At 51.4% G+C, this 24408-nt stretch overlaps 1 protein-coding gene across 2 annotated transcripts; it reads right to left on the minus strand.

Moving 5' to 3' along the window:
* Positions 1–6269: 6269 nt before the first annotated feature.
* LOC111150757 (regulator of G protein signaling 16) lies at positions 6270–12088 on the minus strand. Of its 2 annotated transcripts, none has more exons than XM_022508344.1 (5): positions 11933–12088; positions 10859–10969; positions 10014–10075; positions 9562–9728; positions 6270–8136 (listed from the first exon to the last, which is right to left on the minus strand). In XM_022508344.1, the coding sequence occupies exons 1-5, from the start codon at positions 11974–11976 to the stop codon at positions 7915–7917; spliced, it is 606 nt and encodes a 201-aa protein (XP_022364052.1). In that variant the 5' UTR covers positions 11977–12088; the 3' UTR covers positions 6270–7914. The 2 variants fall into 2 exon arrangements, with proteins under 2 accessions (XP_022364052.1, XP_022364051.1); XM_022508343.1 differs by having other exon boundaries at positions 10014–10078.
* Between the last annotated feature and the right edge of the window lie 12320 nt (positions 12089–24408).

The raw sequence follows: 24408 nt of genomic DNA on the forward strand, positions 1-24408 counted from the left end.
ATGCATCATGGTTTTTTAACATTCCTTCTGCTCTAGAAGTTCTGTTCTTGCCACTTTCTTAGCACGGAGATGCGTACTGTGTACTGAAGGCTGCCATGGGAAATATTCCGGTCCTCAAGGAATAGCCAGTCTTGATGGGGAGACCAACTCCTGACCATCTTGAGCCAGGAGAATCCAGGAGGGGTGGCCGAAGAGACATGTGGGGAGTGACACCTGTTCTGGTAGGAGGAGACTTGAGATTGCCCAGAGACCCCAGCCACAGGGCTGGGTCCAGAGCTCCAGACCGAAGAAGGAACCACCTCCAAGAGCAGAAGCAAGCAGACCCAGGAGCCGGTGGCAAACCAAGGGGGAGAACATGCAGAGAAGCCTAGGCCAAGGCTATAAATGTAAGGCTGTCCCCCGCCATCCCTTTGGCATCCCCTTTCCACACACAACATGTTGATATGTGGACACAGTGTCCTCACCCTCCCCTTCTTTGGTCCAGAAAGATCGCTCAGGCTGCAAGGATGTGCTCTAAGAGTGAGAGAAAACTGCATTTGGCTCACCAGAAGCTCTTCTTCAATCTTGGCCAGGAGACAATGGGGTCAAATTGAATCAGACGTATTACTGACGTTCTCACAGCTTCATCATAATTTTGCTAATTAAATCCAGATTTTCCCACTTCCCTGTGACTGCAGTAAACAATCATCTTACGTATTCTGTGACGTGTTCAAAATAAAAAGATGAGGAAGTAGAGGTGCAGCTAAGATAGGAAACTAACAATTGCAAGCAAAACAAAACAAACAAAACCAGAATTGCTCAGGATCCAAGTGATCATAAAGCAGAACTCCAAAGGAATAAACAAAGGATTAGCAAGAAATGTAGGCAAAGCAAAACAGCTGGCACAGCTAGAAACTCTAGCACTTGCCGGTGCATGGAGGCTGTTGACAGGGCATTCCATGCCCATGGGTAGGAGCAGGAAATGGCGAGACTCTGGCTAGCAGAGGTCAAGGCATTAAGTCTCCAGAATGCTTCAGAGCAAGGACTCTGGCACCAGACTACCCCCCTTCAAATCCAGACTCTCCCACTATTTTAGAATAATTACAAAAAATAGCCACATTTTTTTCAACCCTCTCTATACGCATGCCCTCCACAATTTAACTTCATGCTTTTTCTCACTAAGTACTCTCATTACTCCCCCTCTTTGAATCTGAGCTGGGGACCCTGCCACCATAGAATGAAGCCTGGTCTAGCCTGCTGGGTGATAGGAAATACATGGCCCAGACACCACCATTGCCCAAGCCAACAACCAGCCAATCCTTAGATATATGACGAAGGCCATCCTAGACTAGCCCACTCCCGTCAACTCTCACCAGCCCTCCAGTGGGTCACAGACACAAGAACAAGCCAGTAGAGATCAGCTGAGCCTGGCCCAGATAAGCAGAGGTACCTAGCTGACCCACAGAGTCACGAGAATAATAAATGCTTATTATTTGAAACCACAGAGTTGTGGAAGGGTTTTTCATGCAGCAATAGCTCATCAATACAGCCACCGGCTAACTCTTTGAATTTGGGCAATTTTCTTAAACCTTCCAGGCCTTGATTTCTACATCTGCAATATGGTGATATTAAACAATATTAAACAATAACATAATTTACCTCACGGGACTATGGTACAGAATGCAGAAATGGACCTACATGAGGCACTTGGAATAGCGCCCATCACACATACATAGCTACAATTTGTGCTGAGTATTTCCCGTAAATTTCCTCCTTCTGTCATCACAAAAGTCCTGTGAAGCCAGTCCTATTCTTATTCACAGGTTACAGGAAAAAGTGAGTCTCTGAGAAATCCAATAATGTGCTGAGATCATTTGGCTAATAAGGAGCAGATATGGGACTGAATTCAGGGCCTGCTGTCTAAAGCTTGATACTACCTTGTCTGTGGAACCACCTCTGGGAACTGGCAAGATGGAGTAAGTTAAGGCAATGATACTGTCCAGCACAGAACTCTCTCTTAAGTGGGGGCCCAAATTATAATCCAAATAAAGGATTAATCCACACATTATTGCTTTTCTTGAAGTTTAAATCAAATCCTTGTCTAGGTTGGTGACCAAAGCTTGGGAATCACCAAAACTGTAAGTCAAGAGGTATTGTTTCTAAATGATGGAGATTCAAACTTCATTATCTAGCCGCTAACGGCATTACATCCCTCACCCTTGGGATTTCTTCTCCGTTATTTAAATTTCAAATCTTTCTTTTCTTCCCTAAAGCAATTTGAAAAGCTGGACCAATTTAAAAGTTTCAGTGAAAGGGAATTACCTTGAGATCAGCCCTTAATATGCCCGAACACCTTTCTCTCTTTACCTAAAAGCTTCAGTTTCTAAAGTTAATTTTGCCCTATTGACTAAAGAACTCTTGTTTTAAACCTTGTACCCACTGGTTCTTAACAGTTATTCTAATTATTCGCATTTATATTAAATGTTCACATATTTACTAAAATGCGTCAGTAAACAAAACTATAAATTATATCTCTTGGATATCATTCCAGAGGAAGGAGCCAAACAAAATAGGACAAAAGTCAAGCAATACCAAGGAAAACGTTTGCATTGCCTGATATGGCCACAGGGAGGCAGCAGAGGGTTGAGGGATGGGCCAGAGTTGGGGGCCCTACCCCTCAGGTGGGAGCCACAGCCTGAATTTGGAAAGAGTGCCGGCTGACCGGGGTTTGAAGGAGCTGATGAATGGCTCAACCCTTGATTTCCTCATTTGAAAAATCTGATGTGATGCTCTGCATGTCAGATGATATACGATATGAAACAGCTGTACTATTCTTGAAAGAAACGTAGACTTGGAATCTGGTTCTTCCATTCCAGATGACTGTCAGATGCCTGTGTGTACCCGGCACTGTGCTGAGTACTAGGAATCAGATGATAATAATAATAATAACTAATATTCATGGGACAACATTGTGCCAAACACTTACTTCATTCAATGTCCCCTCGGAGGGGTTCACTCTTCTATTTTCATTGTACTGATGAGGGAATGACCCTAGTAACTTCCCAAGGTCGTAGAGCGAATGAGCCAGGATTCCAACCATTTTGATTCCACGGCCAGGCCTGTGAGCTGCTTTGCTGCAGTCTGTTCTGTGCCATCTTATCTAGGTGAATAACATGGCTTCTGGTCTTAAAGAGACCAGTTTAGGGGAAGAAAAACATGTGAAGTGCTTCATGCAGAATGGGCAGCAAAGTCAAGAGTGTGTCCTAGAATCACAGATGTGGGGGAGATTAACTTGGCGCAGTAGACATCTGGGAGGGCTTCACAGAGGAGGTGATGCTTTTGTTGCATTTAGAGGTGGGCATTCCCCTCCACATCACTCCCAGTTAAAAAAAATAAGAGAGGAAGAGGGCATCCCAAGCAGAGAGAACAGGATGTGCATAGAGGCCATCTGGGCAGGAGACAGATCAGGAGAGGGACTTGGGTCAGCTCAGGGTGAGCCTCAGATGCTGTGGTCAGATCCGGACTTTCTTTTGGAGTCAAAGAGGAGCCATTGAAGGGGTTTGAGTGCAGCCACGATGTGGTCAGATCTGTGCTTTAGGGATAAAGACTGGTAGCATGGGCAATGGGTGGGAGAGGCCAGGGACGGGAGACCAGGTGGAAAGCTATCTTTATGGCTCAGACTGGAGAGGACAAAATGCTCCTCTAACGAAGTCTCGGTGAGCCCAGAGAGGAGAAGCTGGACACGACCCGTTTCCAAAATGGGATGAGCTGACATGCAGAAGAGATGGCGCAGCCTGAATTTGGGTGGCCAGTGCCTCTGTGTACGTATCAGGGTTAGAGAAACGGAAGGCAGTGCGCATCTGTGGGGGACGACGGTGACCTTGGTTTCAAATGTGTTATGTGTAAAGAACCTGTTGGGACATCCAGGGACAGGTCTGAAGCTCAAAGTTGTAATCTGAACTTTCCTCCTGCTGGATTTAAAACCAATCAGTAACTTAAGAGACATTTGCTGAACGCTTATTTGCGAGGCCCTGGGGAGAAAGAGACCTGCCTCGTCCCAGGAGCTCACCACAGGGGCAGAAAGGCAGAAAGCAGGGATCTAAGTGCTCCAGTTCAGGTGAGCATTGGCAGCGGTGGGACATGGAGAGGCATCCGTAATCAGACCCAAAGGCTCAGGCAAGTCTCCCCAGAGAGACCCTTGAGATGGCTTTTGGAAGATGCCTCCTTAGCTGATTAAGGAGGTAGAGGACAGCAATGAGGAAACGAGGGGACCCAGCAGCGGGGTGGTCCAGGATAAGAAAGCCAAGAAATGTGAGACAGTAACAGCAAATCTGGGAACTGGGACAGATTTGTTTTCAAGGGACAGGGTCGAGAGTAGCAAGTGAGGTCTCGGAGGCCAGCCACAGCCTCCTTAGGAAATGCTTTCCCTGCTGAGCCAAAGCCTAGAGTGTTCTGGGGAGGGGGCAGAGGTCTAATGACATCAGAGCCACTTGCTAACAGTTTGATCTTCAGGAAATCCCTTAAACCCTCAGTGAAGCATTACAGCCTGGGATTGCTTTGAACCTGTCACCTGGGACATGTAAAAGGTCAGCAAAGGACTGTTCTTCTCTCTAATGTGGACCTACCACCTTCAGCCACAGCACGGAAGCCAAGACCACTTTTTATGTGAGAGGGAGGGTTAGGGGGATGCGGCCCTTGAGGATGGTCTCACTGAACTGTGTGGCCTGCTAGCTAGCACACACACACACACACACACACACACACACACACACCCCGCCACTGGTTGTCCATCGTTCTTTTCTCTATCACTCACTGACTACACCTGCCTTTTCCTCCTGGCTGACCACATTGTTTCAAAAAGCACACATCTGTGCCCTTGTCTCACCATATTCAGGATCCCTACCCACTACTGAATAAAAGTAGTTACTGCTTTTGGTTTTCTGCCAGGCACGTGGGATGCACTCAAAGGCATGTAAAATGGCGAAAAGATGGAAGGAAAAGAGGACATGTGAATGCCTCCCTGCCTCCCTGGGTACCCAGCTTTCTTCTTTCCCCATCAATCCTTCCCACACCCATCTCTTGCACACCGGATGACCCCTGATGCTGTAACTGGGTTCCCATCGCTCCCATCCAACCCCACTGCTCTCTCCAGCCAGCTGCCTGGGGTCCGTTCCTTGCCCCATGAGCCCCAGCTCCTCGAATCACAGGCTAACAAACCTCATGGAGCTGGTGGAAAGACTCCCTGAGATCAGGGCCCATCCGTAGCCTCTGACCGTATCTTCCTTCTCAGGCCCCTCAATTCTGAGTCCCTCCTGGAGATGCCCACAGAAACATTCCTTAGACCTGGTTTTCCAGCCGACATTCCTGGAGTCTGGTCACTTACTCAGACAAACAATAGGGGAGAAATAAAAGCCAAGAGAAGGTCCAGATCTGTGGATAAACAGGTAATTCAAGCAAAGGGCTTGGGAGGATTACAGTAGGAAGACCCTCGGCTCACCCCGTCCCACATGGTCAACTAGATATCATCCGCCTGCAAGTGGATGAACCAGAGAGTACAGACAGGTAATTCGATAGAAAAGGATTTTCTAAATAGTGGTAATGGGGTGGGGGAGAGGATCAGTGGGGTAAGAAGAGAGAGAACAAATAGGCTATTGGCGAAGGAAGAGCTGATACGATCCTTGCAAACCCACCCCCAGATCCTTTCAAGCCCAGCTCAACGCTCTGGCATCCTCAGCCCATGGGATGGAACAGTGTCACGTACAGAGTAGCTTCCCAGCGCATCTCAGAGCCGTCTATGAAATTATTTGCAAAATACCAATGCTTTGAATTTCTGTGAAATCCTAATGCAAATTAAAAATGGGCAAAAGTGAGTATGCCCTGAAAGCTACCTTGTCTAACTTGTCACCTGTGGCTACTGGACCAAGGGGAGCCTCCCCTCGTGTTGTGAGAGGCCAAGTTGGGAATGGTTAGCTCTGGGTGAAGGACATGGGCTCTCCAATGACAGCAGGCTGACTGGGTCCCTTTGACACGACACAACAGCCTGACACAAGTTGGGACTATCATCGGCTAAAGGAAGTTACCAATCTCGGGGGCCACCCTTAGCACCTGGGCCCTTCTCATCAACTCTACCAGGCACTAGACAAACATGGGTCTTCCCCTTGGGCCTCTGCCTGTGACCTGAGAGCTCTGGCATGTGCGGGGAGGGCTCTCCAGAGGCCAGCTCCTGCCCCAGGCTTCCCCTCCCTCTTCCCACCTGCACAGAACTTACAGCCAAGATCTCGTATTTGGGTTTTATTTTTATTTTACAAGAATATAACATGCTAAAACAGGGAAACAAGGGTAAAGTACATCCTTCTTATCTAGGAAACCAGCTCCATTGTCAACAATAAATAAATAGTTAAACAGTGAGGAGTCCCTGACAGGCGCTAAGAGGTTCCCAGCACGTTCAGAGGTAGAGTCTGGTGGAGAGGGAGACAGGCTGCCAGCTCCTGCTGAGATTCTCCAACAGAGGCAAACTGAAATTACAATAAATAACAACACCAACAACACAACAGTAATAAAAATAATATGCTATGACAATTGTCACAAAACCAACAACACATTATACTTAAATAATTTTCTCCTGGAGGAGCTCAGAGCGTAGAGAGAACAGTGTTGCTTTTCCTGGGGTCGAAGGGGGCCGCCTGGTTCATTCAGTTCCTGGGCCCGGGCTCCACCAGGAAAATGCGTGTTTGGGGTTGCCCTGAGGTGACAAGCAGGTCCTGATTCCCCGCCCCCACCCCAGCCGGGTTCTTCCAAGCAGCCTCTCTCTCCAGCTGCACCCCTGGCTTCTGTCTTCCAAGGGCCACCGTGGTCCCTGGTCCAACTTCCCCCAACACTCCAGTAAGTGCACCTCACATCCACAGGAAGGAAACATAAGGTTCCCCTTCCATTCTGGGCATCTCTCTTTCCCTGTTCTCACACCCAGAAAAAATGCTGGCTTGATTTCAACGGAACTTTTGGGAACTGCGAAGAGATTTCTTAGGATCCTTTTCTTCCTCATTCCATACTGCAGAGCCCAAGAGCTGAACTAGCCACTCACTGAGAGGCCCCACACCTTCCGCCTCATGGGCCCTATGGTCTAGGGCAGCACGGGGCCAGGCGAGGGCACACCGCCCCCCCACATCAGGCCCTACTCACAGATGGACCTTGCTTCAAGCACAGGGCCGGGGACCGCCTGCAAAGGTCACCAAGAGCACCAAGATTAATTTCACAGGAGCACACTGGCCCCTTTTCCAGGCTCTCTACTGATGTGGAAAGGGGCTCAAAAGGCCAGTTTTCGAGGTATTAAAAAAAAAAAAAATCTCATTTTGGGCAAGTGTCAAATTGTTCTCTGGCCTTGCAAAGACCATGAGGCTGGACACAAATGTGGGGAAGGGCAAGCTAAGGGAGCCCCAGGCAGCCTGGAGGCAGGTGAGGAGGGCAGAGTGGGAAGGCACCGCATCCGCAGCTCCCTCCTGGGCCTGGGCACCCGGCAACTAGAAAAACAGGATGTAGCCGGAGTCACCTCCTCCCCGGAGGAAGAGCTGGTCTGGCTGTCCTGCTCTCCTTTTCAAGTTTCCTTTATCCGTGTTTCCCAGTCCACCCTGGAATAATTCTTGCCCGTGGAGAACGACAAGAGCAAGGATAACTCCTACGCTGCCTTTCCTTTCCCCAGAGAGCCCCACGCGACCCTCATCTTCGGTCCTTATCCGCTGGTCCTGGAAGTGGGGGTGGAGGGGGCCCTCTCGTGCACGGAGCCCAGTGCCACAGTATCTGGAGGAGAGGCCGCTTCCAAAACAGGCTGCCAATGGGCTTTTTTCTTCACTGTCCTCTCGCGCTTGCTTGGTGGAATCTGCCTTAGGGATGGGTGACTCCACCTCTCCCCCCGGGCTGGCTCCCTCCCCGCCATGAGACTCAGGTGTGCAGGGGCTCTTCGTGGCTGCTGCTGGCCAGAGAGGCAGAGGTGGCCGAGGCTTGGGCCACCAGGTCCCGGTAAGCAGGGGACTTCAGGAAGCGTGGATAGGAGTCCTTCTCCATCAGGGTGCGAGTCTTCCCCTGAGCCACGTCAAAGCACGTGGCCGTGGCAGCCTGCAGGTTCATCCTGGTCAGCTCCCTGGTCTCGTGGTCTATGTTCACCTGTGGGAAGGAAGGCAAGCATGTGGGTGAGGGGAGGGTGGGCCAGGCAAGGGGTCCAGAGGGCCATGGGGTTGGGGAGGGGGGAGGGTGATGGGCCTGAACCAGGAACCTGGGGTCTCCTGAGTTGACCATTAACTGGCTTTTCAACTCTGGGCCCGTCCGTGCAATTGGACGCAGGATCTGCCCTCCGATCTTCCAAAGTTATCAAGGATGTATGAAGAATGTACAGAGCTAACGCCTTTTCCTCCCCCTTCGGACAGTCCTGGCTCAGTTCTCCGTTGCCTCTCTCCTCAGGTTAATGCCAGAGCCTGCTAACTGGTCTCTCTCCTCCACCCTCATGCCTGTGGCCGGTTCCCTAGCCAGCGGTTAGAGTGAGCCTCGGAAAACTCAAGTCAGGTTGCCAGCAGCAGGGCTGTCCTGTGTCACTCAGAGGAAAAGCCAGCGTGTGTGCTGGGCCCACACAGCCACCTGGGCCCACATCTGGCCCCCTGCCCCCTGGTCTGACCTCTCCTACTCTGCCTCCCTCACTCTCTGAGCTCCACTCGGGCCCCCTTCCTGCTGGCTTTTGCACTTGCCATTTCCTCTGTTGCAATGTTCTTCCCTCCCTTCTTATGTGCATCTGTTCCTTTGTCACCTAACGGGGTGGCCCACCCCTCACTTCCCTTTGTAAAACAAAAAGACCTCACATCCGGCCACCCTGTACTCCAGGGCTCCCTTTCAAATCCTGTTTGCTTGGGTCAGAACACGCGCCGTCACCTGACATGTTATTTACTCATTTAATCGGTTATTGTCATCTTCTCTCAATAGTAGAGACTTCTTGTCCCGGCTATGTCCCCAGTGACTATAACCGTGCCTTGCATGTAATGGGTGCTCAATAAGTCTTTATGGAATAACGTGGAAAAAATTAGAGTGCTCAGAAAAATACAGAGGCTACAAAAGCAAGGCATTTCTATTCTATTCTCTCTCCACAAGGTGGCCCCACTCGCTTTGCCAAATGCTGGTGGCAAGCAGCCAAGGACGGGGTGGGGGGGGGGGACGTGCAAAAATTCACCACCCACGAACCAGCCAGCCAGAGGCAGGTCAGTCAGGAGACGGAACCAGGTCACACGAGGTCCCCAGGTTGACCCGTCTCTCCGCTCGTGTGTTTTGAGCCTCTCTGCAAAAGTGGGTATGGACAGAAGCCAGAACCCCTCCCTGCCAAGCCCTCCAGCCCCCCCTCAGCGAGTCTGAGGGTGACAGCAGCCAGGAGTCGCAGGGCGCCTGGCTCTCCTAGTCTCCGGCCACGGAAGACCATTCAGCCCTGTGCCACATAAGATCGCTCTCTAAAGTCAACCCTTCCTGACTAGACCGCCCCCAGCCCCAGTCCTCGGCGGGGAAGGGGCAGCCAGGGTCTGGAGGAGCCCCGGAACCTGCTGAGGTTCTGACCTCCTTAGGGGCTTCGCTGCGGATGAACTCCTCAAAGATCTTGTGAGCCCGAGAGGCCAGCTTGGTGGCCGACCGGAGCTTCTTAAACTCCTCGCAGGCCAGCCAGAACTCCAGGTTCTCCTCGCTGAACTCCGTCTTCAGGAAGGCGTGGAAAGCGGCCACTCCATCTGGGGTTGAGGGGAGAGAGGGAGAGACAGGTCAGACAGCGGGACAGCAGGGAATAAAAGAAGAAAGACAGCAATTGTGGTTAATGGTTCTATTTTTAGGATGTAATTTTCTTGAACAAGGACCTGCCTTTGTGTTCTGAACAGAGGCTGGCACACTAGGGGATCGTTATTATTATTACTACGACTATTATTTTGCCCACGCTTTTCAGCATCCCTCAGGCTGGCTCCAAAGCACATGGGTACACATGTGCCATCCACAGACAGACACAACAGGGTCCTACTCACTTTTACTGCTCAGTAGCAAGTCAAATGACTCTTTCCACCCCAGCACATCTTCTGAGAAGTTTCTGCTAAAAAAGAAAAAGAGAAAAAAGAAAAGCCAAGATTTTCATTTTGAAAAAAACCAGCACAGTAATGCATAGCATAAATCCTATCCGGAACTCCGATGGAAGTTGTAGGATTCACATCGCCGGGTGATTATTGGAGCTGACTTCTCGAACTCTTAATTGAGGCTATAGGTATTTTTCTAGAGCACAGTTCAGTAACGAGAAACCAAATTCAAGGACCTTCTGCCCCTCAGTAAATAACTCTAAGATGGTCTCTTCGCTGTCCAAAAATTTTTCTCTTCCTCTGACTCTGAACTTTGTTTTCTACACTTCCCTCATGAAAAGCAGGGCCTCAGGGAGAGAGATGAACTCTACCCATAATGCCAGAGACCAGAGCAGCACCTGGAGATTGAACACTGGTGTTCATGTGAAAGGGCTTGTAGGCAGAGTGCACGCTAATGGAGGAAGAGTCATTGACTGAAAAGCCTCAAGTGTTCGCAGACCCTGTCCTAGCCCCGGCTGCATGGACAATGACATCTCCAGGTGGGGGAGTCTGGTAACTAGATATTCCGACCCTGTCTGGAAACTAGACAGCCCTGGTCTGTTGGTGACCTCAGAACCCAGGCGCCCCCTATCCAGTCACCCATGCCAGACCAGCAGGAATCTTCACTAAAATCTCCAGGAAGGGGTCACCAAGGCCCACCATTCATGTCCTAATTTCTCCTTGTATTTTCTTTCTTGTGGCTCTTTCCCTAAATCTGCCTCCCTCCCCTCCAGGGCCCTAGGCCGGCTAGCGGGGCTTACCCCTCTTTGCTGTGTTTGCTGCTCCACTCAAACTTGCCAATGCTCCCAGTATCAGAGCCCAGCTCTGATTTGTGAAGAAAGATCCCCAGCCGTGTCTTGAACTCTTTGGCTCTGGAAGACAAAGCAGGAACATGTAGGATCCTATACTGATTCAGCCAGGGCAAAAAGGTTTATGGGGTCCCAAAGACTTTAGGCTGGTGTCCCCTCATTCCAGCCTCAAGGGTCCCTGGGAAACTTCAGCTGTTTCCAGGGCTTAAACTCTGCTTGTCTCTTAATATCACCAACCCAGAACAATGAAAGTAATCCTTTAGCTGTTTCTCAGTAGGACTTAAACTTTAGGAGTTTAGAGCACAGCACACGTGGGCTTTTCCCCACTTAAGCCACACTGCTCTATTTTGTGGCTGTTGGTGAGCAGAAGGCAGTTCCGCACCCTCTAGGCTTATCAGGAATATCTTGGGAACTGTGCGGAAATTGATTCCTGTTTTCACCTTCTTCATCTTTTCCTTCCCAGCCACCAGCTCCAGCAAGGACCAGACGTGGTTCAGTAGCTCCCTGGGAAGTGGGCGCATTCCTCACCGGGTCCCCCCGCCGCCCCCCCCCCCCCCCCCCAAAAAAAACACCCCCCTGCCTTCTCAGGGCCCGGACAGACCTCGCTCCTAGACCTGGGCTGTGAATGGGATTCCCGGCACACAAATAGAATGAAAACCGAGTGCTGAAGAAACTAGAAAAGGGAGTTCCGCCTGCCGGTGCCACTGAGCTCTTCTGCAGCCCTGTCTTCGGCAGGTCAGCTGAGGACTGCCACTCCTCAGAAGACGGGGAATGACAGAGAGCAGTGATTCCTTTGCTTCCCGCGGTTCTTCCTTCTCCCTTCTCTTGGCCCGTCGCTGCTCTAAGACTCTAAAGGAGGCATCTGAAAACCTGGAACCAAGGTGACCTCTGCCTCTCCACTCAAGTCACTAGAGTCCCATTCTCCTGCCCGCCCGGTCCCCAAGCCTGTCCCTCTACTCCCTAAGGACTGGTGGGACTTGGACTTGGTGCGGGCAGCTGGAAGACCCACGGACAAGCTCCTCTTACCTCTCCAGGCAGGTGGTGGGGAAGGCGGCCAAGGTCCGGCACATGGCTGCGGGTTCGGGGCAGCACGTCGCGGGGAGGATGGTGACGGACTCCAGCGGTCACGGCGAACGAGGACCAGGGCCGGCGGCTGGCACTATCCAAAGCTTCTTAGCTTTATCGGGTTGCACGCGCGGACTCACCGCTACCCCCGCGGCTTTTATTCCCTCGGAGGGAGCAGGGCGGGGCTGAGCGCTGCCGACCAATCGGAGAGCGGGACGGCGAGTGGGGATGGTGGAGGCGGGGCCCGGGAGCTCGACGGGGCGGGGCGCCCGCAACTTGCCCCCAGCTGGGCGCGCGCGGCTGCCCTCTCCACCCGGCTGCACCGGCGTGCGGAAGGAGAAGCGGCGGGGAAGTCACACGGCCCGAGAAGCGCCCACTCAGTTTAGTAGGAAAAAACCCGTCCGCCTCTAGTAAAATCAGAAAACCAGCTCAGCGGCAGCGGGCGGATTTGCGTAGGGGGTGGCGAGCCGGTGAGGCACGCACAGTGGGGATCGCAGCCTGCGCCCGAACCTGCCCCGTCCGCACCGACGGGAGCCGAAGGCGCAAGCCGCGCAAGGCGGCGTCGGGATTACACTGATTACTACCCTTTACTGTGCTCCTTCATGCTCGGGGGGCTAAGGAAGCCCTTTACCGCAGTTCGTCATCTCATCTCCTCCGTTTCGGAGAGGAAGAAACGCAGTCAGAAAGTTAGAGACTTACCCAAGATCAGAGGGTTGGAATTAGCAGACCAATGGCCGGGGGGGGGGTGGGGGGGGGGCTGGACGCTTTCTTGAGCATCTGTGTGCCAGGCATCTTTGCTAAGAGTCAGGTTAAATAATTTGCTCAGCGTTACGCAATTAGTGTTACACCAGAATTCAAATACGAATTTGCTACGCTTTTTCCACTGCCCTCCCGGCCAAAATTAGAATCCCCACTCCTCTGTAAACTGATGAATGATCCTGGGTTTAAGCAGCAGCTAGTTCAGTGTCCTTATCTCTGAGGTCAAGGTAAGAAATGCCCTCCCTCTCTCACCTTCCCATAAAGGCCTTACAGCTCCCTTCGCCTCCCACCGTTCCCCCTCAGCTCTCCCTTGGGATTACTATTAATGAAGTTGTCTGTGAGGTTTAGAGTGTGGAGTCCAGAGCTGGATTTCCAGGTTTCCAGTCATGGCTCCACCACCTACTGATAGGAGACCTTGGGCAAACTTCCTAATCTTTCTTTGCCTCGGTTTCCTTATCTCTAAGATGAACATATGATACACCTATTTCATAAAGATGTGAGGATTACGTTAATTCTTAGTTTGAGTTCCCCAGGAGATGGGAAAGAGTTGCCCTGAGGCAGAGTCTTGCTGGGGAGAGTTCTCAGACCAGAGAGAGAGTGAGAGAAACAGGGTTGCTCAGAGGGAAGAGTTAAATGCCAGGTTGCTGCAACAGAGAATGCAGTTGGCCCCAGGGCCTTTGTATGCATTGGCCATTCATTGGATGTGGTTGTCCCAAGAACGTGGCTTAATCTTAAGCAAGGCAACCCCCTCTGTTAAGGCCAGAGGGACTGTGCTGACAGCCTACAGCAGACAATAGGTTGGACAGTGAGGGCTGAGGTCCTGAACAGGGGATGATGGTCGTGTACCCCAACATCCCCAGTAAGATGCTTAGATCAGTGCCAAGCACATAGTTAGCACTCAATAAATGTTAGCTCTCAGACTTACTTGCTAGGGACACAAGACTTGCTAGACAATAAGGAAAAGTAGTATGTTTTTTGTATCTCTTGGAATTTAGGTTTTTATTTCATGAGGGCCATCTAGGAGTTGCGGTTCTCCAGCAAGGCCTTGAAATAAAGGGTCAGAATAGAGAAAGAGAGATAAGAGAAGAGATCCCCAGCTTAGACAGCTGGGTGAGACAGCCCAGAAAAGTTGGTCGGGGAAGGAGAGGTTGAAACCACAAAGGGGGAGGGGACAGGAAGGCCTGGAGATAGTAGTTGAGCAAAAGAGGCCCAAATCAGAGCAACGTGTGGGGTTATCTGTCAAAGCAGATTCTCTAGTTAACCCAGGGCCCGCAGAAGGTGACTCAGTTCATCAAAAACATAATGTACCCTGAAAAGGAGCGTCAAACCTTTCCCAAACCTGCCAGTGGGTTCATAGACAAGGCGGGTGTGGAGAAGCTCACACGTTGGCAGCCCCATACCGGATGCCAGCGATCCACCTCCCACCCCACCCCCCATCTCTGCTTCTTCCTTTCTCACGAGGCCACAACTAGGTTGGCCTAGAGCAGGGAGAGGCCAAGGGTTGTGGTGTGCAACCAGGCAATGGAAGGACGCCTTTTGAACATCTGTGTTTCTCAGCATAATCCTCCATCCACACAAGGAAGCAGCCCACTGCCCCACCAGCAGGATGTTCTCTGGAGGCATGGGTCCGCTGAGGAGAGACCTCCTGTGTCACCTGGGCTCCTCAGGGGCCGGGGCACGACTGTATTGTGCAGCTGCCAGGTGGAGACGTGGGTGGTGTCTGGGACAGCTTCTCTTCAAGCGATGAAAGCAAGTTTATGGATGAAGTGAAGCGAATGCCGGTTCCTGCCCTCAGGAGTGCCATGTTGGAATCGGCCCAGACATGGCCACACACAACAAAAATCGTGATTATGCTCAGAATCTCCCTAAACCTTCCTGTTCCATCTGCATCCCTGTGAATAAGCCAGAGGAGCCTTTTAATTTCCATTTTGCAGACAACACAACAGCCAGTGCCTAAGGTACCCTCACTTAAGTGCCCTGGATCGGAAAAGAGCTGAATCAGGACCAGCTCTCCAGATTCCTGAGCTGTGCTTTCTCCCACTGGACAAAGAAAGCAAAAGAGGCAAGAGAGACAAAGCACATCCAATCCAAGAGCACAAAGCTCTGGGCTCAAGAGGAAGAGCCCTTTCTGAGTTCAACCTGCCTCCCGGTTGCCATGGTTACTCCTTCGGTTTCCAGGGAGAAACTTTTTGAAGTTCACAATATATCCCAAATTCTCTCCCCAGCAGGTAGGCTGGTTCACATCTGCAATTTCGGTAATGACTCGACAGTTGCTGTGAATCCAGTAAATTGAGCCCACCTGTGAGCCGCACTGGCTTTGACGTGAACCTGACCTCGTTTTTTTGCCCAGCACTCGCTGCACAGCTGTGATGTGTTTCATGGAGGGTGTGGGGACACAGCTCCACAGCCTGGGTCATCTGAGATCGGGATTAACTATCCCATGACATCCCAGCCACACTGCCCTCCACCCGCCTCTGCTGCTCCATCCACCCCATCCCCAGCCCCATGCTCTCCCCCGAGTGGAAGTCCAGGGAGGACCTTTAGCTCCTGAAAAGGGTCAGTGGAAATGGATACACTTTCTCGACTTCTGATTTGGCACGGATGGTCCCCCACAGGGGTCTGGATGTTCCCAATTCAATCATCGATCCACTGATAAATATTTATTAAGAATTTATTATGTTCCCTAGCCGGTGGGGAAATCACACAGCTTTTAGGCTCTTTGCTGAGTTTAATGACCTTCTATTTCCTCCTCGCGGAGGAAACGGAACTAGCATGGCGGGGAAGGAGAGGTGAAAGGAAGTTATTGGCAGGATTTGCAACGGAAGTCCTGGAAGGGGCGAGATCAGGGAGGGTCTGCCATGTCGAACGACAAGTGAGTGGGATTTGAGCAGGATGGAATACATCCGGAACATGCCGGACAGGTAGGAAGGAGGATGCTCCACGTGGGAGAAATAGCAACGAAAGCCAGTCGTAGTTTGGCGGTGCAGAAAGACTTAGGAATTCCCTATATACAGCAGAGGCTCTCAGGCGTGTAGGTTGCACACCTGGATGTCACTGTTTGATAGAAGCAAAAAAACAGCAGGAGCAACACATATCGTGAGGCAGCTCAAGAAAGAGAGAGATCCCTCCTGAAGACAGGAAAGAGGGACCATCATCCTGGAGGGTCACGACAAAAACTCCAGGTACTGTCCCTCCTGGGCAGGGGGAGGAGTTTCAGGAATTCAGCCTGGATACAAGATACAATTGCTTCTCACCCCCCACCCCCACCCCCATAATCCTTCAGCGCACTGGGTACATGTCACTGTGACGGCTGTTTTATGCTTCTCCCAATTCTCTTCCTCTTTCCTCCCTCCTGTTGGGAATGGGAGTTTGGGAGGCCTGCTTTTCTCTCCCTAGCCAGGCCACCAACCCCTAGCTTCCAAGACAGGGCAGCCTCAGCCACTTGGGGAGGAGGCTGAAAATTGTCAGTGGTACCCATGGCTTAGAGGAGCATGTCTAGACTCCTCTGTATGGCATAGATGGCTCTGATCACATGATGTCATATCCATCATCTTTTTACCCTAAATCCCCACCAAACTTGGCAGTTGGCAGGCTCCACCCCGCCTTGCGCGTACAAAGCCCTGAGCCTGAGGTTCTCTTGGCCCAAATATCCCTTTCCTCTCTGTACTACTTGTTTAAAAGAAATGTCCTTCCTGCTCCTTCCAGCCCGTCCTCCCTAGCCCCCATCAGAGGCAACCGCTATTCTTACTCTTAGAACCGTGGGACCAGTGTTGACTCTTCTTAACTTTTTAACTTAATTTTGAGGGCTAATTTTGATTTCCAGCCTGTTTGCTTAGGAGCTCCTGGAGGGTAGGGACCATTCCCTTGGTCACCTTTTCTTCTTCAGCCCGTAGCGTCACACGCAGTTCGGAATGTGTTCTAAATAAATGTTGGCTAGACGGGAAGCTTGAGTCGACGCAAATCGTAACAGCTAGCCCGCCTCCGACTCCTGAATTCTCCGTGACTGCCAGTGCCCAGTGTCCCCTGCACAGCAAGCCTGTCCCCGGCCTGTCTGCACACTCGTCCCTTGCTGCCTCTGCTCTCAGCTACAAATGCTTCTGCCATCATTTTGATGCATTCCCGAAAATACCAACTAAATTCACGACAACGAATGAGCCCTGTCTCATCCTAAGACTGAAAATAGGAGAAGTACTCAAGCACCCTGGGTGTCTAAATGTCTTCCCCTTTCTCGCCCTCTCTCCTCATCCCTTTGTTCACTTCTGTCATGAATGTCCCTTCCTGAGAGCACTGCACTTCCACTCCCTGAGACATAGAAACACGTTTATCGCAATGTGAATTTTTCTCATTTAATAATTTTTCTTTTTTTTATTTTATTTTTTTTTAAGATTTTATTTATTTATTTGAAACAGAGAGAGAGAGATCACAAGCATGCAGAGAGGCAGGCATAGAGAGAGAGAGAGGAGAAAGCAGGCTCCCCGCTGAGCAGAGAGCCCGATGCGGGCCTCGATCCCAAGACCCTGAGATCATGACCTGAGCTGAAGGCAGAGGCTTAACCCACTGAGCCACCCAGGCACCTGTCATTTAATAATTTTTCAAGGCCCCAAGGAACCACTTAGGTTGAGAGAGCAGAGGCACAAAAAGGGAGGTCTGGGATCTGCGTATCACTGAAAGGTGTTGTTTACAATTCCAGCTCCCTGCTCCTTCCCAGGCTGAGTGAGGACTTTTGGATTCCAGAACTGGAAAGTCTTGCAGGTGCTGCATGCTGGGATGGGTCTCTTTCCAGGCGGGAAACAAGCCCCCCCCCCGGGGGGGGTGGGGACAGCGAGGGGGGAATTCTAACAGACACCACCCCCAGTTGGGGAGGAAACGGGGATTCTGACCAACTCATTTTGCCATATTCCTCAACCAGGACAGCCACCTGTGTTTGAAATGAATAAGGAGAAGGCATACTGCTATCTGGGAAGACTCTGACAACAGCCTGATTGTTGATTCAAGGGGGAGAGGGGTACAGAGTAGGTGAAGAGGAAGCACTGTTTTGCTTTCACACTGAGTGAGTGTGAGTGTGTGTGTAGGGAAGGGGACTGGAAGCCCCCCACAGAGGGAAGCCTCGGCTGTATCAATTTCAGCCCCAACCCACCTCACTCCTACCCACCTCACTCCTTTCTCAGGAAACGTCGGCACATCAGATGATCCCTGATTTCAGAGACACACAAAGATCGCCACCTTTGCGATCTGGATGCCCGCTTGGGCAGATCTAAACCGGTCTCAGGGAGGCTTGGCCCCCTGAATCTTGGTGCCCAGCCCAGTGCCCGGCACAGCACGGAGACTCATTAAATGGCAAATGAGGAAGGAAGGAAGGAAACGCATCCCGCTCTAGATGTGGCGAATGTCTTCAGGGACCTTGTCAACCCAGCTTCCCAGGATCTTGGGGATCACAGACATTCTTGGCTGAATTTCAACCACACAGCTTTCTGGAAATGGGTCACACACAGGCCAGATCATGCAGGGAAACATGACGGAGCACCTCCCAGTCATGCCTCCCACGGTGGCTTCTGGAGTCCCCCAGTGCAGGCAAACTGGCACTGAGCCAGGGAAGGGTCGGGCCAGAATGAATGGCTCCAGAGCCCAGCTTAAGTTGGAAACAGGGCACCAAACAGGCATGGAATCTGTGCCACCTCGTCCTTCTTCTCTGAAGATCTTGAGCAAGGACACCCCAGCCCACCTGGTCCTCATCTCCCCCTCCCGTCAGCATTTCGGAGAGGCACTTGCTGGGAAGAAGCTGGGGGCTGGACGCGTGGGAACAGACGTCAGCTGCTTGGCTGGCACCTGGCCCTGCTCTAAACCCCACCTAGGAGGAAGGGTAACTGCCATCTGGAGGCCTCAGCTCGATCTAATGCTGAGCTCAGTGCCGTATAGACACGGCCACAGACAGGGAACCAGAGGGTCCTGGCTAAGTAATCCAACCAAAGGGACACACCTAGTAAACAGAGGTGCTAGGACTGGGATCCCAGGTCCCAACGGGCTACTCTAGGCTTGTCCTCTTGCTTGTGAGTGGCTTTCCCACCACAGGCGGGTGCTACTTCAGGCCCTGTGTCCACATGCCCTAGTTAGGGATTTCTGGGTGCTTACGTAAGCTGCAGATGAGATGGCAGGCCCATGGGACAGCAGACCCAACACGTGAAATCACACACACGTGCAGAGATGTTAGGTTGGAGCCCTAGGAGGGCTTTAGCCCGTCTCCTGGGAGTTAAGGACCTGCTGTCCGTGCGGCCTCTCCCCATCCTTTGAGTCACCTTCCATGCACCCCCATGTCTGTAGAGAGGAGTGGGTGAGGGTGCGGAGGGCCATTGCAGGGAAGCAGAGGAGAAGCAGTTTCGTAGGAAACTCAGGAGGCTCGAGGAGCAGCGACACTGGCTGCGAGCGCCGGCCAAGTTGCAAGGAAACGTGCCTCTTACAGTGTGTCCGCAGCACCTGAGCAGAGGGAGAAACGTGCTGTGCTGTGTGAGCGGTTGGAGGCTGGCGCTGGCGCGGTTGGGGTGGGTGGGGAGGGGGCAGGGGCAGCCATGGGAACAGGTGGTCCTTTCACAAGCTCCCAGGCCATCAGCCCCTGACACAGCAGCTGTCCTAGAAACAGGCCCAGGTGGACAGAGGGAAGAGCACAGTGGGGGGTCCGTGATGTTTTGCCGAGAAAGAAATGAGCTCTCCCTAATGGGCCCCACACATCTGAGCATGGGGAGACACGCGGCGAGCTGTGTGACTGAGCCGGGCGGAGCCCCTCCTTCTCCACCAGCCGTCTGGCTGTGCTGCTCCAAGTGTGGCCCGAGGGGAGCTTGCCAGATCCAAATCCCCAGGCTTGCCGAACCCCCGGGCTGCAGTAAAAACGGTGATCATCGCTAGCCTTCAATGAGCATTTTCTGTGCTCTACGTTTACGGTGATTCTGGTCTTCATCTCGTTTAATCCTCGCACTAACTTCCGGAGAAGGTATTCTCCTGTTGTTTTACAGGTGGGGAAACTGAGGCACCGAGAGGTTAACTGAGGAAGGAACAGAAGGCAGAGCAATGGCCTGGGATGGGGTCATCTGATTCCAGCCCCCGTGCATTAGCCACTCACTCCACACACTGCCCCCGCCTCCTCCAGAGTTGCAGAAAGCTCTTTTCTGCCCTGGGTTTCAAAATGCTCATTTCTCCAGCTCCAGGAGGATTTGAGAGATGAAGATTTATCTTCTCTCATAGTTCAACCTGGTCTTCACCTTTTGGGGAGGGCAGAGGAGGCACAGGAAAAGAACGTTCTGCTTCCAAGACTCAGTTTGTAGAGGGCCAGCCTTGGGACCCCCCAGCAGCTTTTGACCCTGGGGTCATGCTGTTCATCTAGAACGTCCCTCCACTCTAGAAATGGTTCTTCACTTACCGAGCAACTCACCTGGAGTTTGGAATTTCACGCATATGAGCTCATATGTGAACCTGCCAGGTGGGGTGGCCGCGGTGACCCATCTCCCAGCTCAGTGGCAGCTCCTCTCGCTTTCTCTCTGTCCATCCGGTTCAGGTGCTGTCCAGGGCTGTGGCCTTGACCCGCCTCTCCTCTTGTATGATAGCCTCTTCCACACTAAGTTGTTATTGCTATAACCACGTCTTGTGTGCTGATGACCCCCCAAACCTATCTCTCTGGCCCCTGCTAGAGTTTAAGGCAAGTTAGGTGCCTTCATACTTAACTTGTCCAAGACGGATTCCGTATTATGTACATACCACCACATTTGACTAGATTAATGACGTTAATTAATGGCAGTAAAGCATCTATTCAGTTGCCTTTGAAAGAAATCTCACTCACCATCAGTGATCCCTCTCCTCCATCCCTCCTAATTCCAGTCTCCAAATCCTGTCTACTCTGATCTGATCTCTGGAATCTTCTCCTTCCATCTTCACTACCTTTGTCCCCACCCTTTCGAGGGCTAACCAGTCTTCTCCATCCTACCCGTTCCACCTACTCTGGTGCCAGACAAAGATAAATCAGAGCATGGCATCTCTCTCTTTCAAAGCCTTCAGTGTCTCCCACCTTCCCCAGCGTCACCCTGAAACTCCTTACCAGGACGTCCCAGTTCCTCCACAGTCTGGTTCCCATCAGTTGCTCCAACCTCCTCTTCTACCGGCTCCCACACCCCCTCAGCTCTGGTCACCCTCAACCTTCCCACCGGATACTACTCCGTGCTTTTGCTTGCATCGTCATTGCTACCTCGAATGACATTCCTCATTTGTCTGAAAAACTCCTATTTAGGGGCGCCTGGGTGGCTCAGCGGGTTAAAGCCTCTGCCTTCAGCTCAGGTCATGATCCCAGGGTCCTGGGATCGAGCCCCGCATCGGCTCTCTGCTCGGCGGGGAGCCTGCTTCCTCCTCTCTCTGCCTGCCTCTCTGCCTACTCATTACCTCTGTCTATCAAATAAATAAAATCTTAAAAAAAAAAAAAAACTCCTATTTATCTGACAAGACCCAACTCAAAATTCACCTCTGTGAATGTCCTCATTCTTAGAAGATGCTTGCTGAACTGCTCGGGAGCGGATGTCACGACACCTCCTACTCACTGTCAAAGGAGTCAGCTATATGCCTCCGTCAACACCTAAGTATCCATGTGTCTGTGTCCAGTGATTTGTGTATTGAGAGACAAAGACAATATGGCAAACTGTGGTTGAATCTAGATGGTGGTGGTCATCGTCTTTCAATTCCTCCATATGCTTGAAAAAATTCATGATTGTAAGTTGGAGGGGAAAAAAATGACCTCATCCCTGATAGTTTCCTCATTGCCTCTGACAAAATGAATTGGCCCTTTCTCTCTATTCCCATAACACTCTGTGTTTGCAACAGTACAGCATCTCACTACATTTTCCTATAATTTTCTCTTTGCATGGATTGTGAACCTGCAAAGCCACAGTTGCTGCACACAACGGACACTGTTTATTTGTGTAGTGACTGTCCTCTCCTGTAGGACCTAGAAGCCATAGGAAAGGAAGTTACCATCCTCCAGCTGCCCTCCCATGCTCTGCTCTCCATCACGTGTTTGATCATGAGCACAGGGAAGGCACCTTGCTATGGAGAGAAGATAATAAAGGACCATTTATTGGGATTGACAGAATGTAATTTAAAACTCAGGAGAGCTAGCCCCTGTGACTGGTTCTATGACTAAGCGAGCTGTGTGACTGACCATGGGCAATCACCGACTTCTCTGTGTCTCAGTTTTCTCACTTGTAAACGGGGGGGATAGTGATGTCTGTCTATCTTGCCCAACAAATGGGAGGAAAGTGTGTGAATGAGGTCTGAGAAATCTAAGATACATGCAAAGAATGCAGTGCTATCCTGATTTTTTGTTATTAAACTGAGCAAGACTTTGTCCTGACCTTGACCGGTGAAGAATTCTGAGTCACTAGGTTTTAGGGCAGGGGAGATGCTTTTTGTCTGTCAAGAATGGGAATTTCCACCCAGCTGGAAGTAATGAGTGACTGTGGCTTGGGCCTCCTTTTCCCCACCCCACTTTCCCTTTCTTCTGACCAAGTGATGATTGCTGGGAAACAGACAGAACTGGGGACCTTAAAATAGAGCAGCAAATGTTTGAACTCTCTGCCCCAGGCTCAGTTGCGCCATCATTCAACTTACACAGCACACACAGAGCGAAATCGGCTCACGCGGCACCCAGCCCCCTGAGCCGGAAGACCGAGGCCATGGAAAAGTCACTCACTGATTCCAGAGAAAAGCGGTCATCCAGGAATGCAGTATTTTGGGTGGCTGCCCAACCCCAGCTCCCTCCGTCCGGATGAGATGCTTTGCCCTGATGCTCCTGTATCCTCTAAGGCCAGGGGCTCCCCCAAGGACCAGCTCTTCGCGGAAGCAGTGGCAGTCCTGCTAGCCGTAGCAGGCTGGGGAAAGACAATGAGAGGCCTCTGGGGAGAGGCTCCAGGACTCACGGGTTTCAGAAAAGCTTGACTTCCCAGGCTGTGAATGCTTAAGTTGGGGATGCTTATGTAACAAAACATGGGCAGACTCTGGTGTGGAGAGATGCCTCCAAGCCTGGACCCTCAGCTCTGTGACCCAACAGACCCAACAAACTCATCTGGTAAACTTTCAGCCTGATCCTAGGGAGAGGGTCCTTCCGGAGTGTGAAGGTTGAGGTGATGAGACAGGAGTCATAAAATCCTAAAAAGCAACTGTTATTCTAATTTAATTTCTCCTAAGTTCCATTCATTCATAAACGATCGGTGCCAGGCAACTGATCACATACATGTATTCATTTAATTGTCACAACTCTATGCAGGAACCGTCCTCACCCCTGCTTTACGGATGGGGAAGCTGAGAGACACAGAGGTCCACAATCACCCAGTGGCAGCACCATGATTCAAACCCAGTGAGTCTGGTGCCAGGGCCCATGGGTATCACCGATACCCTAGACCAAGCAGCTGCTGGGCCCCTGGCAGTTGAGGGACCCCGGGGGAATATGGGGACAAGGTCCCTCAGGCAGCTGACTTTCAGGGAAGGAAAACAGGTCATGAACAAATATCAAATTGGTAAAAATCATTGCCAATAGTGATTAACACGATCAAGGAACTAGAAACAGGGGGAACTACTTTAAGTCAGGGGGTTTTGAAAGGCATACGAGTCAAGTTCCTGTTGCTAAGGACAGAAATGAACTTTCTCTGACTTAAAGAGAGAAAAAAATTTTGAAGGGTGTTTGGGGTAACCACAGAATTTTCAGGCAGTCTCAGAACACAGATCAGAACAAAGGGAGGCTCAGCAGCCAAAAATCCCTCCACAAAACCACTCTGATGAACGCCCAGCACGTACCAGGGTTGAGGGTTACAAGCCTCAGTCTGCTCAGCACCACAGCTGGAACTCCCCAGACCCAGCCTGGAAACCGGATGCAGCCGCCACCGCGAACCCCAAAGTGGATTCTCCACCACCCCATGTCTTTGCATCACTGGCACCTGACTCAAGGTCCCAGAGGGGTGTGTCTGATTGGCACCATGCTGCTTCTGATGCAAAGTTCCAAGCTGTGCCTGCCAGGCATGGGCAGCTTCTGGCACTGGCCCCAGTGCTGCTGGATGTGCAGGCCTGCACTTAAGGCATGGGGAGGGGGAGATGCGAGGGGGTGCTGACTACGCATCCATTCTTTACTGAAGTTCCTCTCCCAACCCAGTGTGGCTGAGGCAGCCTTTCTGCACCACCTCCCCCCCCCCCCCCCATGGGATTTCAGCCTCTCTTCCAAGAAAAGTAATAGCTACCAATTTTGAGGGCCTGTTCAATGCAAATCCTTCACAGACATCATCTCTGCGGCGTACCACCTCCTTGCAAGGTAGTTAATTACGCTCTCCATTTTCAGATGCAGAATCGAAGGCTTGGGGAAGTGAGAAATCTCTTTGGCAAGTGGCTGAGCCCGTATTCGAACGCTGGTCTGTTACGTTCTCAGGAGCACACGCTACCTCCCAAGGGGATTAAAATTCGGGCAAATTTTCAGCACTAAAGCGATCCTGCATTTCTGAATCCAAGACATCCTACATGGGAGGAAGGACCAGTAAACTCCATCTGGATTTAGGACCAGAAGCTTTACAGCCCTTTACCTGCCCATCACCTATGGCCATCTTGACACTCAAGGACTGCAGCTTTCTCAGCCTCTCAGGCAGCCAGGTTCTATAAGGCCGTTT

The sequence above is a fragment of the Enhydra lutris genome, unplaced genomic scaffold (assembly GCF_002288905.1).
Source record: "Enhydra lutris kenyoni isolate GAN:26980312 unplaced genomic scaffold, ASM228890v2 scaffoldscaffold24, whole genome shotgun sequence".
Lineage (NCBI taxonomy): Eukaryota > Metazoa > Chordata > Mammalia > Carnivora > Mustelidae > Enhydra > Enhydra lutris.

Coding starts and splice junctions, on each gene's coding strand:
- LOC111150757 (XM_022508343.1), bottom strand. CDS start 11,976: ATGTGCCGGACCTTGGCCGCCTTCCCCACCACCTGCCTGGAGAG. Junction 10,079..10,858: donor AGCAAACACAGCAAAGAGGG/GTAAGCCCCGCT, acceptor TTTCTTTTTTAG/CAGAAACTTCTCAGAAGATG. Junction 8,137..9,561: donor GCAGCGAAGCCCCTAAGGAG/GTCAGAACCTCA, acceptor TCCTTCCCACAG/GTGAACATAGACCACGAGAC.